Raw genomic sequence first — 12425 nt, forward strand, 5'->3', positions numbered from 1 at the left:
GACTCCATAGATAAGTTTAGGTATGCCGCCTTTTACTGGATGGAGGGAAAGGTATTGGAATAACATACAGAAACAAAAGCCCCAAACCCAGCTCCAAATTACAAGCCCACTAATTAGGCCCTCTCTTTTCAGTGAAGCTGTATGAGAAGCATTAGCTGGGCTCCGCTCCTTTAGCCACCCAAGCCCCAAAGGATGCCTCCTGCTCCCAGGGCAGGTGCTGATACAGAGCCCACCCTGGCACTACAGCTGGCCCCACAGAGCCCAGCTGTTCTGACCCCGTCCCACCATGCCTCTCTGCTAACCCTTCCTGAGACCCTCTCCACTGGTTCCTCACAAGGTACCCTCAGCAGTGGCAACTCCTTAACAAGGCTGCTGCTGCTGGCAGGACCCATGCAAGAGAAGAGGCTGCCTCATCTGCAGCCTCTAGGCTGCAGGCAGAGCATCACTCATCACAGGCACTTTGAACAGGTTTTTCACAACATAAATGTAACATTTGCAATGATTTCAGCTTTCTGACAAGTCTGTTGCTACCAGCAGCACTCCAAATACCAGGTGATGGTAAATGGGGCATGTTTAAGCCTGTCCATTGGTCTCTCCATTGGACTCTCACTTCTGCACTAGATGCCAGCAGAGTACTTGCCTTTCTGGGTTTTTATCTAGCAGTAGTTGTCTGTGGGAGAATACCTTCCTATTTTCCCTTTGGACAACAGGCTTGCATGTCCTAGGATCTTGGGTTTTGTGTTAACATACAGCTAAAAATGCAGCCAAAAGCCTTGAGGATTTACTTTGGGATTTTATTCCACACCCTTTTTTGTCAAACCAAGAGAAGTGATTGGAGGAGTATTGGTGCAAACCTTCAGGAAAAAAACCAAACCAAATAAAACAAAAAGCAGCTGTGTGTTTCAGGTAAAGGAGAAATTTGACTAAAGTGTGTTTTAACAAGTGAATTTGTTGTGCTCATTCCAAACTTTGTCTTCTGTCTTTTTTATTTTTTTTTAACCCCTAAAAATAGAGATGTTCACAGCAGGTTAAAAAAAAAGTGTATAAGTTGCTTGAGACTGTAGGAAATGTATGGCTGCAATGAACTCCAGAGTCCTGAGTCCATTACAAAGGTGATTATATCTTCCACGGAAAGAGACAGTCTCTTCAATATGGGAGATCTAAATGGTTCAGGGTTTGCAGGTCAAACATAATCACAGTGTACAGGCAAAGGCTTGCATTACAGCTGAGCGAGTCCTTTGCTCTCCTTTCACCCTCACCACTCCCAATTAGAAATGCTGCTCATGAAGACAGGATTTGCAGTTGTGAGATGCATGTGGGATCAGATGTCTGCTTCTGCTGGCCCAATATGTTCCACAAGGGACCGCAGCTTGAACAGACCCAAGTTCTAGGGGGACAAGGTAGGAAGATGGTACTTCAGTCTTGTGGGTCTGAGAACAGCACGCCACCCAGGTAGTGTTAGACAAGCTCAAGCAAGATGCCATTCATGTCAAAGTATAAACTGAATCTTTTCAGTAAAGTCTCCCCACTCCCTCCCTTGCAACACAAGCAATCTTTTTAATGGTTTCTTCTACAATCCTGATGCGCAAGGCTACTGACAGGTATGACAGGGTGAACACCCTTGGCCTGGTCGTGAAAAACCTGAATTTTGAGTTGTTTATAGCTCCACAGAGGTGGGACTCATCCTACCTGAGTGATGATGCACTCAGCATAGCAAGCTACACCTGTACTCGGTGGGTAGGCTGCCACTAAACAACGTGGTCAGCACAGTTGATGGCATCTAGGGGACTATCCATTTCATTCTAAAGAAGACGCCCATAGGGTGTGAATCATACCCTAAATCTTGATGACAACTCTGGGACTGTAGACACCTTGCTGACATGTAGACATCCTCATCGTAATTGTCTGAAGTTTGGTGAACTGAATCCAACCATCACCTGTTTTACGTAGTCCTCAGGTTACAGTGATCACTGCCACGCAGAGTACTGCTGAGGATCCACAGAGTGACTTGTTAGTCATATACACTGAGGATCAAAACTTCTTTATTGATCTTTGACTTGAAATGACATTGTCATTTTCTTTGAACTCTTTTCTCTCTTTCATTCCTCCCGCCCAACATGTGTACGCACATAAACCATGTGCACACACAGAGAAAATTAAAGCTATAGTAGACATCAGCCTGAGGGCTAAGCTAATGTTCCTTGCATATAAGGCCATTATGGAAATAGGAATGGAAAATTTGTACGAGTCACCATCAATAACAACCAGCTCAGACTCAAGTGTTTCTAACTTGTTTAAAGCAAGTCTAATCAAAAATAACCTGAAACACTTTTGGACTTGTTGGGAATACTTGTGGGTGTGGCTGTAATATGTTTAATCTGTGCGCTAGAGAGACTTCCATGATTTTTTTATGCTCCAAGTTTATCAGGACAGATTCATCTTAATTCAGCAAAAATTCTATTAAAGACATTTATTATGGACAATAAAAGTGCATGAATATACTATAAGAAAATGCATCTCTGAATTTAACAGTGCATCAGCAAATGTACCACTGATGCTAAATGTCTCGGCTCTAATTGCCGAGGTCCAAAGATTCTGCAGTTTCTTAAGCAGCTGCATCATACACATCATTTGCTTTGTAGTGTACAAGTCTGGAAGGGAAATTTTCCCAGAAAACTGAAGCATGCTGATAATACTACTCAGAAGCCTTGTTTCAACTTCTCTATACCATTTTGTTAGGAATCATGCATATTTAAAGAGATGGAAAAAAAAAAGTGCAATATAGTGTTTGTGCGTATCTTGCTTTCTAAACTCCTTACATAATAAATAAATAAATAAAAGGTGGAGTAAAAGGCAGCTGATGTGAAACCTGCTGCACCCTGCCTCTCTGCATGATCTGTCCCCACCCCTTCCGGCCGGGGTGACTCCTGTGCTAAGCCTCTCCTCCTCACCTCCCAATCCCAAAGTCTGCAGAAGAGTTGAAGAGCACCTGGAAGCTGGATGGACAGCAGCAGGAGCAAAACTGTCAGCAGAACTGGTTTTCTTCTTTTTGTGTTTAGAGAAATCTAGCTGGTATCTCTCTGAGCAGAAGAAACAAGCTGGGCTAAAACAGGATCCCGTACTCCAGGTATGTGATGGCAAACTGGTCCACAATGACTGAGTTGGTGGCAGAGAAAGGCTAACTACTTTTAACTGTGCTGAAAGGGAGAAATCTGAAATTGCTAAGCAATTAGATATAGTTCTTTGAAAAGGCATTCGTCAAAACATTCATCAAAAAACATTCCTTTAGAGAGAGACTTTTTGTTTCAGTAAAAAAATGCACAAAGACGAGTGTTAGGGAGTGGATAAGGTGAAGATAAAGGGTGTCAGCTTCAGGAAAGACTGGATTTCATTTTTAGGGCTTGCTGCAAGCTGTGTCACAGCAATAGTTCTGAAGACACTGGTAACCATTTCATATCCATCACTAGCAAGATCACATTAAAGGACCATAATAATTTCTTATGGTAATGGATTTCCATTCTTTTCCTTGTTTGGTCCATTGGAGCGCTTACCATTAAAATAAACTACTACTGGAGTTTAAAATGTTAGCACTGGACCCAGGAAAATGGTAGAGATGTCACATTTGGCATCACTAGTCCAAGATCCTGCCAAGCAGCATATCACGTGCTCATACTCACTTTCTAAGAAGTGGGGATTATTCTTAGGATTATCTTTGTCCTTGTTTTACCTGATTGGTTATTAAAAGATTTTTAACCCCATGTCCCAAGTAGAAATTTGTTTTTTCCTATTGAAAACTAAGACTCAGGAGGATTTAACCCTGTGATTTGTTGCTGCCTAAAAATGTAGTAGTTTGTGTCCATCCTACCACCCAAGGGACCCCACTTTTGTCTTGTGATAACAGTAAATGACTCTCCTCAGTTTTTATGTTACTTGCATGAAAGCTGAAGGTATTGAGACACACAACGAAGAGCAGAACCACTGGTGAGAAGGAGAAGCTGTAAGAAGGCCTTCTCCTAATGAGCAGAAGGATGAAGAGCAGACTCCTGGATAGCACTCTTTTTCCCCTGTTAGCAGCAGTCAGTTTTTCCCCCATTCCTGGCTTTCTGCCAGGCCCTGCATCTCCTCTGTGCTGGAGCTCAGCAATGAGCAGCGGGGTGTAAAGGCGAGGTACTGCCTGCTTGGAACCGTGCCACAGGCAAAGCAGGAAAAGGAAAAGTGTAATGGCTGAAATTGGTGGGAAGAGGGAATGAGGTGAGACAGGATAGGTAGGAAATATCCTGGCTTGTTGCTTTGCCACACCGCGTTGCCTGGGACAAAGTGGGCGGGAACAAATAAAGCTTCTGACTGAACAGGATCCCATCAAAGACTTCTAAGCAGTTCAGGTGTGGCTGACTATTTACTAACGTTCTCCACAGCCTGGTGCCTGGAGGAGAGCCAGCTGGCTAGGTGTCAATCAAGATAGGCCAAAGAAATGATTTCTGGGAAGCAACCAGTAAGCTGAAGGCAGTAGGCTGCTCACAACTAGTGCAAACCTTAATGCCTCCTAAACGCTACTTCCTTGAAGGGGACACCATAGGTTCTGCCCTTCCGAACAAATCACCTCAGTGGGGTAAGATTGTGGCTGCCATCTCAGATGCCAGCAGTATCAGCTGTCTTTGGGAGTGCCTGTGAATTCTCCAAGCAGTCTCTTGCACTTCAACAAATTTGTTCACCTTAGGTTAAAAAAAGAGGTAGGAAGTACTTTTGCATAAACAGACATCTCTCAAGCACATTCAGGCCTATTATGGGGGGCTTAACTTAGGAGATACTCTCTCATCTGTGTTACAACCGCCACTTTCATACAATGCCAAAACAATTGAGGTTTTAGTCCTGAAGATCAGGCTACTTTCTGCTTCCTAGCACCAACCCTGACATTCAGATGTTGAGAAATGTGGGAGAAGGATTAACAAATGTCATCAGCTCTCAGTTATCAGCACAGGGGATTACTCATGAAGTGAGATCATCCACCTTGTGGCTATTTCTGAACCAGCTTGATTCTAGTAGTAAAGTCACATTTGCCCAGTTCATGTATCTCTACACCACACTCTTATCAGCCAGGAGTTACAGCTGTAATCAAGCATATTTGCTCAAACTTGGTGCTGTCCCTGCCAGATCTGGTGACAGCAGCCCCAGGGTTGGGAGAGGATGAGGAAGAACGGTGTCTCTGCACTATAGATTGGCAAGGCTGATTATCTTAGGTATAAGGCAGTTTAAATGGATATAAAATCTGGATGCTGTTACTGAGCCTGTGTTAATCATGCAAGCTGGGAAGTGTTGTGTAAGGCACAAGCAAGCGGTGAGTGTCTGCAGAATCGACTCTGTTCTGCAGTCTGTGTGCACCATGCTTCCAAATGTGTCTGTATTGCCTAGGCAAAATTTCCCATTACTCAGGAAAACCCAGCTCTCTGCTACTGTGGTTAATGGTGAGCTGAGGAAGGTATACATTTTTAACAGAACTTGCTGCACTTCCACGAAGATTAGATAGTTTTCTGAAGCACATTTTACAACACAAAGAGAAATAATAGGCTGATGTAAAAAAGATGAAATGGAGACAGTCATAATGTATATGCAGGTGTGTGTACTGCATCCCCAAGGACAGTTTCAAAGTCAGTACATGGCTAGGGAATGCTGCTATTAACAATACCCCTGCAGACTTAATTGGAGTCCTTGTACAGCTGCAGTGTAACACTACTTTTAATTACAGGGTCACATTCCGCTTTTTGCATAGAGTCATTCCAAGCTCCTGACACAGGGAGTCAGGACAACTTTTGACTATAATCTCTCTGGCACAGCTACTGGCTCATTGGCTGTAATTGCTAGTTTTGGAGAAGGGACAAAACCAAATACTCTCGCATATTTTGAATGAGATTTGCATATCTGCTTGTTTTCTTGCAATCCCTTTCAAGGGCATATGGGCCCAAGGCATTGGAATCTAATTTACAAATCCATACTGCAGTCCTTCACCAACTGAGGCTCCCAGTTGGTGAAGTCGGCTCCCAGAACAGCTGTGATGCTGCTACCGAAAGCGCAGATTAGCTAGCAGGCACCAGCACTGAGAGAAGCACTGAACACTGTACTCCACTGCAGCAGTTGGTCCTTATCCATCGCATAATTCAGAGAAACCAGCATGGGATTCCTCATGAAGACACCTGTGATGGCCTCATGCCTGGGGAGAGAGTGACACCTGAAGCTGTACTGGCTCAAACCAGTGCTGACAGGGTGGCATGGGAGCAAAACTAATGTGACATGGGAGTCAGGACCTACATGTGCAGGTTTTTTGTAATTTTGTAACTTTGCTTTTGGTATTTCTCTTCATTCTAAGCTTGATAACACATAATGGACTAAAAGCCATTCTACACTAGAACATTGCTTTTGCTTTTTTCTACTTGCTCCTTTCAGACAAGGATGTCAATATTTTTTACAGAAGTTATTGAATTACTTTCTGCAGATCATATTTGCCTTTATTTGCCCTTAAAAATTTGTGTTAACAAATTACTTTTACTTTCTTGCTCTTTTTTATCTTTTTTTTTTAATTTTATTTTTAAGGTTTCCATATGGCTGATCCTTTCCGATATGATACTGGAGAAAGATCTAAATATGAGTGCCTTGGACATGAAGTACAAATTGAGCACATCAAGGCATATGTTTGTAGACCATCCTTTTTCACAGACAAAGCTGTGATTGTGATTCACGATGTATTTGGATGGCTGTTCCCAGACATTAGATACATAGTCGATTTGATTGCAGGTCATGGATACATGTAAGCAACTGTCTTTCCTATCTTCCTCTTACACGCACTGATAGATCTCCAGGCCCAAAGCTAAGCATGGCTTATGATGTTTCCCCCCACACACAGGGCAACCACACCATTTCAGGCTGAGCGAATAAAAATGCTAATGGACAAAATGTTCTCCTGAGGCCACCAAAGCTACTAAAACTGACCCATCAAAAATGGCTACCTGAGCACAAAGCCACAAGGAGAGTCACGAAGTGCCAGTGTTTCTGCTTATGTGGCAGCACGGGGGATTACAGATAACCGTTGTTATCTATAAGTTGTATAAGCTTTTCAGAACCAAACCCTTTGAACAGCTGCTTTAGCTTTTACTATCAGAAATAGACTTGTCTTTATATAGAATCAGGAGGGCTGCTTAATCCCTTTACTTTTGTATTAAGTATGTCTAAGGAAATAATGAGAGTTTATTTGTGGGTTTTTTTCCATAGAAAGACATATACTTTTTATCTCTGCTGACTGCCAGAACAGGATGAGTAGGATGTGATTCAGATAGTAACCATGTTGAGGTGTACTCTGGAGCAGAAAATATATTAGGAGACATTTAGACATCCACAGGTTCTCCTCACCTGGACACGAATGTTGACTTGATTCTGTGTCTTGCACAGAACCATCTGCCCAGACTTCTTCAAGGGGACAGACCCCTGGAAAACTACTGATCACTGGGCTGACTTTGCTGACTGGATGAGACATCATGATCCTATGAAAGTAGACAAGTAAGATGCATGTTTGTACCTGAACTCTAGAGAGCATCCGGCAAATGAGGGGAATTTGTATGAAATGTAAAAAGTGGCACCTCACAGCAGGGCAAGCTGGCTGCGTGCACACAACTGCTTATTCTGGGTGGTTCTTCTATGGTTCTGGGCACTGTCCTGGCTGGGATTTGGAAAGGATCATCTGCTCCATCCATCACTCTGCTTATTGTCCCCATCTTGTTTTCCTGGGCTCTTTTCTAACTATGTCATACTGGCCGCACAGGCTCATAGCCAGTGTTGCACAGGCTATGAAATACCCAGCACTCCCACCCACAAGTGCTGATTCTGCCTCCAGTTCCTCAAGATAAGGAGGAAAACTCTTCCACAACTGCTCATGTTATCTGCCAGCTGCTACTTGCTCATCTTGCTTTCTGCCTTGCAGAGGTGCAGATGACATTCTGAGCAGCACTAGGTAAAAATTTGCAAGATTGCCCAAAACCCAAGATACATCTGATCAACTATACTGTTTTTCTCAATGTGAAATAGAGAGCCCACTATCTGTAGAACCTATCAGTGCCCATAACAAGGCTTCTCTGAATTAGGGGAGGCATTATGGTTTCTTCAGCATCTATCACAACAGCTTAAAACTTCAAAAGATGATAGTGAGGCAGTGATACCCTGTTACTCAGCTATCATCTTGTAAGCCTCAAGTATTCTCCTGACCCTTTCAAGAGATCCCAGCGGTCACAGACTAACTTCAACATCTCTCAGCAAAGCTTTTGACAGTATAGTTGCAGAAGTTGCGAATGAATTTTTTGAAAAGACAAATGACAAACACCTGTGAAAGGTCCTGCTCCAAAGAGTGAACAGATATGTGAACAGTCTTAAACAATTAAGACCACAGGGACATGCCTGTGCTGTCTTTTGAGGTACAGCACCTGTAGCTGCCCTCAATGTCAGATCTGTTGCTCCTTCAGAGTACAAGGATGCAACACACCCATGACTTAGTACCCTTCCAAACAAATCAAATCTGAGGGAGCTCATCTATTCACAGTGCACACGCTACAGACCTAGGATACAATCTCCTGATTGCGTCACTCTCGTACTGCTTTTTTGTCAGTCTAACCAAATCTGTGATGACCATATGAATGTGCATTATATTTGAAAATATAGTTATTAGTATATGCAGTCTGCACTGAAAATTCATTTAAAACTCTGTAGATAATAAAAAAGATAGAAGTATTGAGACCTAAGAAGTTTGCAATTAAAAAAAAAAATTACCTGCTCTGGCCTACATTAAAAACAATTTGCATGTTTTTTGCATTATACTTCATGCAATACCTGTTTTTTAAAAACATTATAGTTAACTGACAGTTTAATTTTGAGTAATTGCTACTTTAGTATAGTATTATTGCATGTGGGCTTGGTAGGATATTTTAATATTAACTCATGCAACAGGAATGGCATACTCAAGATAAATCTTTATCTTAATAGGTGGACTCTGTAGAGATAGCACAGCGAAGCTTATCTCTTCCTACAATCCATAATGCAAGATGTTGTTCTACTTGCAGATATCTCTTGTCTTTAGTTGTCCTGTCCTAGACAAAGTGATTCAATTAAAAATTTGCTTTTTTTGAAAACAAAGGAGCAGGTCACAATTCAGGTAAGTATTTAAGTACCTACACCTGTGCTTCCCTAAACTAGAACCACAGATATCAACTCCCATTTAAGAACAGAAGCCACTGCTCGGGGCTGAAATATGTTTTTTAAGTATTCTCTGTTTTAAATGATTGGGGGTGCAGATGCAGAAAAATTCATGCATCTTTTAAAATTTGCTTCTTAAATTGTCAAATACTGATTCTGCAATAGATTCCTTAGCTTACTTTTGTTTATATGTCTTAGGGAAGCTGATGTTGTCTTGAAGTATCTAAAGGAACAATGCGGTGCAAAGAAGATTGGTATCGTTGGGTTTTCCTGGGGTGGAATGGCAGTACACCACTTGATGCTGAAAAATCCTCAATTAGCCGCTGGGGTGTCCCTCTATGGTAGTGTAGAACACATGAAAACTTATTTGGGCTCACACAACTATGCATAGTTTGTAAGTCTAGTTGTTGCTTTGTAACAATTTCTGCAAATACTCAAAGGTGAGTTGCAGATTTTAATTATGATTATTCCAGCAATACGCTATATTGTTATCAAAATTTAAGAATGGTGGAAACCAGAAAAAAAAAAGTTTCCTTTTGCACAGAAATTTTATAATCTTTTTTTTTTTTAGTACTTGGAGAGTGGGGAAATACATTTTCTGAATACTTTTTTCTCCATTGGAAAAGAAACTGTCCTGAGCTAAAATAACTATTTAATGAGTAAACCTAAATAGAAATTTTGTCTTTTAATTTGCCATTTATCTTGCAAGAATGTTAACCTCACTAACAGACTGTTTCTGAAATACATTATAGGAATAATTAGGGACTCTGAAGAAAGATACGATTTACTAAACCCCACATTCTTCATTTTTGGTGAGAAAGACCACACTATTTCTTGTGATCAGGTAAGCTTTTGTACTGGAAATGCTTTTTCTTTTCCCATAGTTCTTTTATCCCACACAGAAACCCCAGCTTGTTAGAAACCATTTTCAGATACAAAAACCCAGGTGGGCTGCATTATTTTGCTTATATTTCAACTGCCCCTATATCTTGCTTAGGTTACTCAAAGCTTCTTTTTGAGGTGAGAAATGCAGTAAAGACCAGACATTGGTCTCTGAGTGGCTGGACAAGCAGAGTGTGAAACCAGGCAGGGAGATCCAACTGGTATGAGCCTGACATCTCAAAAACTTGGATACTACTGCTGTGGTTCAGAGAACAGGTAGTTACACCAATGAATTTGGACTTTGAATGGAAAAAAAGAATTTCAGCCTAGTAACGAAACTTTCTAATGGTGTGAACCAATGACTAAGTGCTTTTGGTACAAGAAGTCAAAATGAACTGTGTCAGAAGACTGAGCGTGAATTTTACCTAAGACAATGACAACTTCTGGACTCTGTTTTGACTCCTGGCTGCCATCTATATTCTGAAATAACCCCTATTGTAAGCATCTCCGAGAGGCTGGAAAAATATATGGGTAGGAAACTGGTGCCCTCTTCTGTGCACACCTTCTTTCTCTTCAGTGACAAGGACATCATACTGCCTCTAGCATAGTTTGTTGTGCAGGAGTAGGGTCTAGCTGGGGAACTGGCAGTGTGCTCTGGGAATGCAGAAGCCAATCAGTATTTAATTCTAATGGTGTTATGCAGCATGTTGATCTGTACCTCAAATATGTGTCTCCTCTGCACAGGAAAACAAATTCTTCACTCCTTGTCCCCTTTTTACGGTGAAAGTGTCTTTTTCGCAGGGTCACAATTTTCATAAATACATTTTTTCTATCACGCGTTACACATCGAAGCAATACCTTTTTCTCCTGAAGCTTTCTCTCTGCGCTGCCTGTGCAGATTGTGTAAGAAAAAATCCTGCATTTAAAAAAAAAAATAATTCTCAAACACATTGTTTCCTGCACTGAGCAACAGAGGACTCTGTGGGGAAAAAGAAAGGTGGACATGAAAAAAATTACAGTACTTTCTCTAATCTGCACAATGGGTAGAATTAAGCTTGCAGGGGTAAAATAAATGTTCATTCTCCTATTTTCTGATTTTTTAATGGAAATGAGGACAAAAATGTGTCTACACATGTATACAGGTACATAACAATATGATTAGTACTCTGTATGTAAGCATGTGTGTACTTATCACCAAAAGATTATGCAGGAGCAGTGTCTTTCTGTTATAAAGTAAACAAACAAACTCCCCCCCCCTTCTGTTTCCTTAAACTCTCTTACTAAACCTATCAAAATATTTTGGACTAAGAACCACTGAGGTTTAGGGAATATGTTCTCTCAAGATCAGAGCTTAAAATTAAGTTATGAGCCACAGATTTAGACTAGTTATAAGGAATAAATTTTTCACAATGAGGGTGGTGAATCACTGGCCCAGGTTGCCCAGAGAGGTGGTAGAAGCCCCGTGCCTGGAAACACTCAAGGTCAGGCTGGACGGCGCTCTGAGCAACCTGATCTAGTTGAAGATGTCCCGCCTCACTGCAGGGGAGTTGGACTAGATGACCTTTAAAGGTCCCTTCCAACCCAAACCATTCTATGATTCTATGAATAGAAGTGTACCTGTTCCTTTATGGCAATGAGATTTACCAAACTATCTCTGCAGTAACTGTTGAGGTTCTCAGACTGACCTATCCTTTTAAAAAACATTTCAGTCTTACATTCCGAAGAGGGATTTTCTCATCTGATGAGCAACGGAACCTGCTTCAACTGTGACAGTTGAGAAAAGACAAAGACGTAGTGATATGAGAAATGGCAAGTTTGGCAAACTTAATAAAAGTCACATTATAATGGAATAATGCTTTATTTTACAGATTACCTTACTGGAAGAGAAGTTGAAAGAGTACTGTAAAGTTGCATACAAAATTAAAGTTTATCCTGGACAAGTTCATGGGTTTGCACAGTTGAAGCCAGAAGATATGAAACCTGATGATAAACCTTATATTGAAGAAGCTAGAAGGGATATGATTGATTGGATCAAAATGTTTATTTGACAAAAGTATGAAGTAACACTAGGCTTCAAGATTAGTATTTGATTTAATTAAATTTTAGATAAGAAAATGGTCAAGGGAAAACTATCTGGTTTGGAAAATTGTCACAAACTAAAATAGGAAAAATTTAATTTATAGACCTTAGTTATTTTTTACAAGATTTACACAAGATTGTGAAATCAAAGTGGACTAAGGGATGATTAGGCATTAAAAGTTGTTTGAATTTATCTTGCTTTGTATTTGCTTCATTATTCTGCATTATGACATCAA

General features: G+C 41.0%; 1 protein-coding gene across 1 annotated transcript; it reads left to right on the forward strand.

Annotated features, from left to right (window-relative positions):
• The first annotated feature begins 6593 nt into the window (after positions 1 to 6593).
• LOC104529239 (carboxymethylenebutenolidase homolog) lies at positions 6594 to 12158 on the forward strand. Its single transcript, XM_010173486.1, has 5 exons — positions 6594 to 6799; positions 7438 to 7545; positions 9427 to 9569; positions 9981 to 10072; positions 11979 to 12158. The coding sequence occupies exons 1-5, from the start codon at positions 6594 to 6596 to the stop codon at positions 12156 to 12158; spliced, it is 729 nt and encodes a 242-aa protein (XP_010171788.1).
• Positions 12159 to 12425: the final 267 nt, after the last annotated feature.

Source organism: Antrostomus carolinensis, unplaced genomic scaffold (assembly GCF_000700745.2).
Source record: "Antrostomus carolinensis isolate BGI_N321 unplaced genomic scaffold, ASM70074v2 scaffold13888, whole genome shotgun sequence".
Classification (NCBI taxonomy): domain Eukaryota; kingdom Metazoa; phylum Chordata; class Aves; order Caprimulgiformes; family Caprimulgidae; genus Antrostomus; species Antrostomus carolinensis.

Excerpts from the sequence above, each read along its gene's own strand:
- LOC104529239 (XM_010173486.1), top strand. The coding sequence starts at position 6,594 with ATGGCTGATCCTTTCCGATATGATACTGGAGAAAGATCTAAATATGAG. Across the intron at positions 6,800-7,437 it reads ATTGCAGGTCATGGATACAT|AACCATCTGCCCAGACTTCT; the intron begins GTAAGCAACTGT and ends TGTCTTGCACAG. Across the intron at positions 7,546-9,426 it reads GATCCTATGAAAGTAGACAA|GGAAGCTGATGTTGTCTTGA; the intron begins GTAAGATGCATG and ends TATATGTCTTAG.